The 3608-nt window shown below is 42.7% G+C and overlaps 1 protein-coding gene across 4 annotated transcripts in view; it reads left to right on the top strand.

Annotated features, from left to right (window-relative positions):
* Window positions 1–1464: 1464 nt before the first annotated feature.
* Window positions 1465–3608, top strand: part of MYO6 (myosin VI) — a 202908-nt gene continuing 200764 nt past the window's right edge. For all 4 annotated transcript variants that reach the window (XM_019520458.1, XM_019520457.1, XM_019520456.1 and 1 more), the window contains exon 1: window positions 1465–1599. In XM_019520458.1, coding sequence (XP_019376003.1) covers window positions 1483–1599 — 117 coding nt within the window. In that variant the 5' untranslated portion in view covers window positions 1465–1482. The remainder of the gene's footprint in view (window positions 1600–3608) is intronic.

Raw genomic sequence — 3608 nt, 5'->3', positions numbered from 1 at the left:
AGTTGCCTGTGCAGATTGATTGTTTCTAAGACATTTAAAAAGAGGATATTGCAGTAATTAAACTGATTGGGTTTAGAACTGAGTAACACTTGAAAAGAATATAGCCGCTTGCTCAGCCAGGTGCGGATTAAGATTCATCGGGACCACCCCTGACTTGTGCCTTGACCCGTAGTTGTGGGCTCAGTCCCTAGCTGGCTCAGCGGGAGCAGGGGCCAGAGTGGGATGCACTGCCCCCTCCAGGCATGGAGCAGGAGCTATGGCTACCCCTGCCTGCAGGTCCGCACTGTAGCCAGAGCCTGGGACCGGTTGCCTAGGACCCCTCACAACATTGCCCTGTGGCCAGGCAGTGCTAGAGGTGCAGAACTGCTTGGTGTGTGCGCCATAGACCGAGCTATGGTGGCAGCCTCTTTCCCTGCTGTGGCTCAGTCCAGTTGCAGCGGTGCCCACCAAACACGCAGGATTGTGGCTGGGCTGGGCCAGGACCTGGCTGCACTGGGGCTACAAAGTCCTCACCGTACACCACGTCTAGTTCTGGTCCCTGTTGCCTCCGGTACCAGCTGCTTCCAAGGCTTTGGTGTGGTTGAACCCCATGCCCCACCTGTACCTGGCAGCCACAGGATGCCGTGTCATACGTGCCTAGTCTGGCCTGGCTGCCAGTTTAATTTGCACCAGGCTGCCCCTGCCTGCCTCCTCCCCCCCAGGCATTCGGGGGCTCCTGTTTGGCAGGGGCCCATTGGCCCGGGCCCAGCTGGCCCATGCGTTAATCTACCTATGCCTTGAGTTTTTGAAGGAAAGCACTGCAAGAGCAGTTCACCCAGAAGTTTTCCTCCTTATACAGAAACCAAATAATTGACACCTGTCGCTGAATATTACAGTCATTATACTGTAGTTCCACTGGCCCATGGACTTGGGAAAGGTAAAATTTGGGAAATTATTCCTCTCTTTAGAAGAAACTTTTGTACCCTTTTAGGCTTTTCTTAATATGAAGTGTTGCCAGTTTAATCTTTCTTGACTTGCAACAAGGATATACGTCGTAGGTATAAAGCATTTTAGAAACCTGAGAATAGGAGAGGTGACAAAATATCTCTTGAACATGTGAATGGATGTTTGAGGTGGAAGGAAAAACTTCCAGCAGGAATGAGTTTGCCTGCTTGTCAGATTCTTTGAAGTCAAAATATCTGCCTTGTAGCACATAGAGCTCAAATATTATAAGAACCCAATTTTAGCATATTTAAATTATGGGATTGTGCCTATTTAGAAAGTCCTTATACTGGCAAAATACCTATTTTAATTCAATGGGTGTTGCATTTAATAAAGGTCAGAGTTCTCTATTAAAAAAGGTGTAGTTGTAACTACTTAATAGTGGAAATCAGACTTTCTAACAAACATGTAAAATAAAGATGATTAAGCAAAATAAAGTTTGCATATGTATATAATATCTCTTTTTTTTTTCTAACAGGAAGTAACGGATAGTTCCCAACCATGGAGGATGGAAAACCTGTTTGGGCTCCACACCCAACTGATGGGTTTCAGATGGGCACAATTGTGGATATTGGCCCTGACACCTTAACTATTGAACCTTTAAACCAGAAGGGAAAGGTGAGTTTCTCAAAGTGATTTAGATCATAAGAAATTCTTTTTCTTGTAGGCTAGAACTGCATTGCACATAGTGTATATAGAGTACAATACTGGGAGTTGCTTAAATTCTTAGCTTTATCTCTAACTCGCTGTTTAAACTAAATGAATTTCTCTAGTTCAGCATACTCTCATTGACTTCCAATATGAAGGAACATACAGTTCTTGTCAGAAAGGTGAGAGGTAATTATGAGAGAGATACCAAATTTTGAACCTGCACAGTTGAAGATCAGAAAAGTTAAACAGCTAGTAGGATGCAAGTCTTTTCTTCTTCCAGTTTAGCAAGACCTGAATGCTAAGAAAGAAAAATGAAGCCTGTGAAAAAACATTCACTATAGAGATGCTGACAGAAAATTGATAGTTGAAAAATAAGAATCAGGGTGAAAGGAAACTCATTTTTTAAGTTAAAAAATTGTAGCTAGTTGAATCTCATTTTATCTTATCTTTTTAAATAGCTTAAAAGGTAGCAATGGTCTCAAATCATAGTAAGTTCCTTGGGTTACATCTTTGCTATGGGCCCTTCACCCTTAATGCCTTTTATCCTGTTTTCAATAGTAAGTTGGATTCTTCATCTTGATCTGTTCTAACTTGAGTATGTTTAAACTGCTTGGGTTGCCATAGCATCTTTCATATCCGGTAGCCCTAAAGCAAACATTGATTTTTTTTTTTTTATTTTTATTTTTTCCCTTTTTTCTTTTTTTTTTTGGTGACAGTGCATACTTTGACCTTTAATCTCCATGTTTTCTTAGTTTGGACAGGACGTTGGGGTTTTTTGTTGGTACTGTTTTGTGGGAGATACTTTTTTTTTTTCCTTTAACAGTTTACTGTCTGAAGTACAGTGGGCAGCTGTGTACTAATTTGTTTAGGTTTGGACATTTTCTGATTGCTTAAGATATGTGCCACTTTCAAGAGTTCATCCATGTTATAACTGAATTTACACAAATGGAGAAATTCCTTATTTGCTTAACCAACTTGTTCATGGTGACAATTGTAGGGAATTCTTAATAACAGATCAGGAGGTGGAAGAACAGATCGTCCTGAATTTAACCATTGCGTATTTCTCTTCTGGGGGACCTGGGTTTATGGTTTGTGAAGAAACTTGAATAGGAAGCTAGTGATCTTTCCTCCAAAATAAAGTTTTGTGTTGTTTGTTTTTTGTTAAGATCCTCAGATCAGTGCTTTACAAGGCTTCAGCTGGGAAGCAGAACCAGATCTTTTGGGGAGCAATGTACTGAATGTTGTGAAACTATGCTTAGTGCATCTGTAACTGACCTAAGCCAGTTGTGCAGAAGCTCCGGCCTGCTCATGTGATTCAACATGTGAGAATTTGTCATCCGGTCCATGAGGCTTCCCACAAGTCTAGAAATTTTGTAGTGGAAGAGGTGTGGCAGTATTAATTGCTGTGGCTTCCAAAACTGCAGCAGTATGACGCTGCCACTGCTTCCCTGCCTCCAAAATCCCAGACCCACGGAGTCCCGTGGACCAGATGACATAGCTTTGCATGCTGGATCACACTGGTGGATGGGATCTCTTGTGGTTCAATCTAGTGGGGGAGGGTTGCTTCATAGCTGGATCCAGCATGGAGCTCTGCTGGCAGACCAGACTGCACCCACAAGCCACTGCTGCACGCCAACGCCATGGTGGATCCAGCCTGTGGACTGACCCTACCCACAGGATCTAGCATATGGGGCTATATGTTTGAGCACTGTTGATCTAAAAGAACTCTAGCTGTATATCCTTTCTCATGCACCTTCAGTAAGGGCAACAAAGGTTTTTCCTGTCAAACTCAAAAGCCTGGAGACGTACTGGCTGTCCTTTCCAGCTGCTGTAGCAGATCACTATGTCCTGATACTGAGATTATTGTTCTGAGTCTCTGTTGCAGTTTGACTCTGGACTTTTCTCTTGAAAACAGACAAAGAAGATTTTAAATCTCTTTTCACGTAGGTAAATGGTGCAGTTATCCTTGGCTTCAA

This window comes from Gavialis gangeticus, unplaced genomic scaffold (genome assembly GCF_001723915.1).
Source record: "Gavialis gangeticus isolate Ggan-Ray unplaced genomic scaffold, GavGan_comp1, whole genome shotgun sequence".
NCBI classification, from domain to species: domain Eukaryota; kingdom Metazoa; phylum Chordata; order Crocodylia; family Gavialidae; genus Gavialis; species Gavialis gangeticus.
This window is presented reverse-complemented; position numbering and strand designations above follow the sequence as displayed.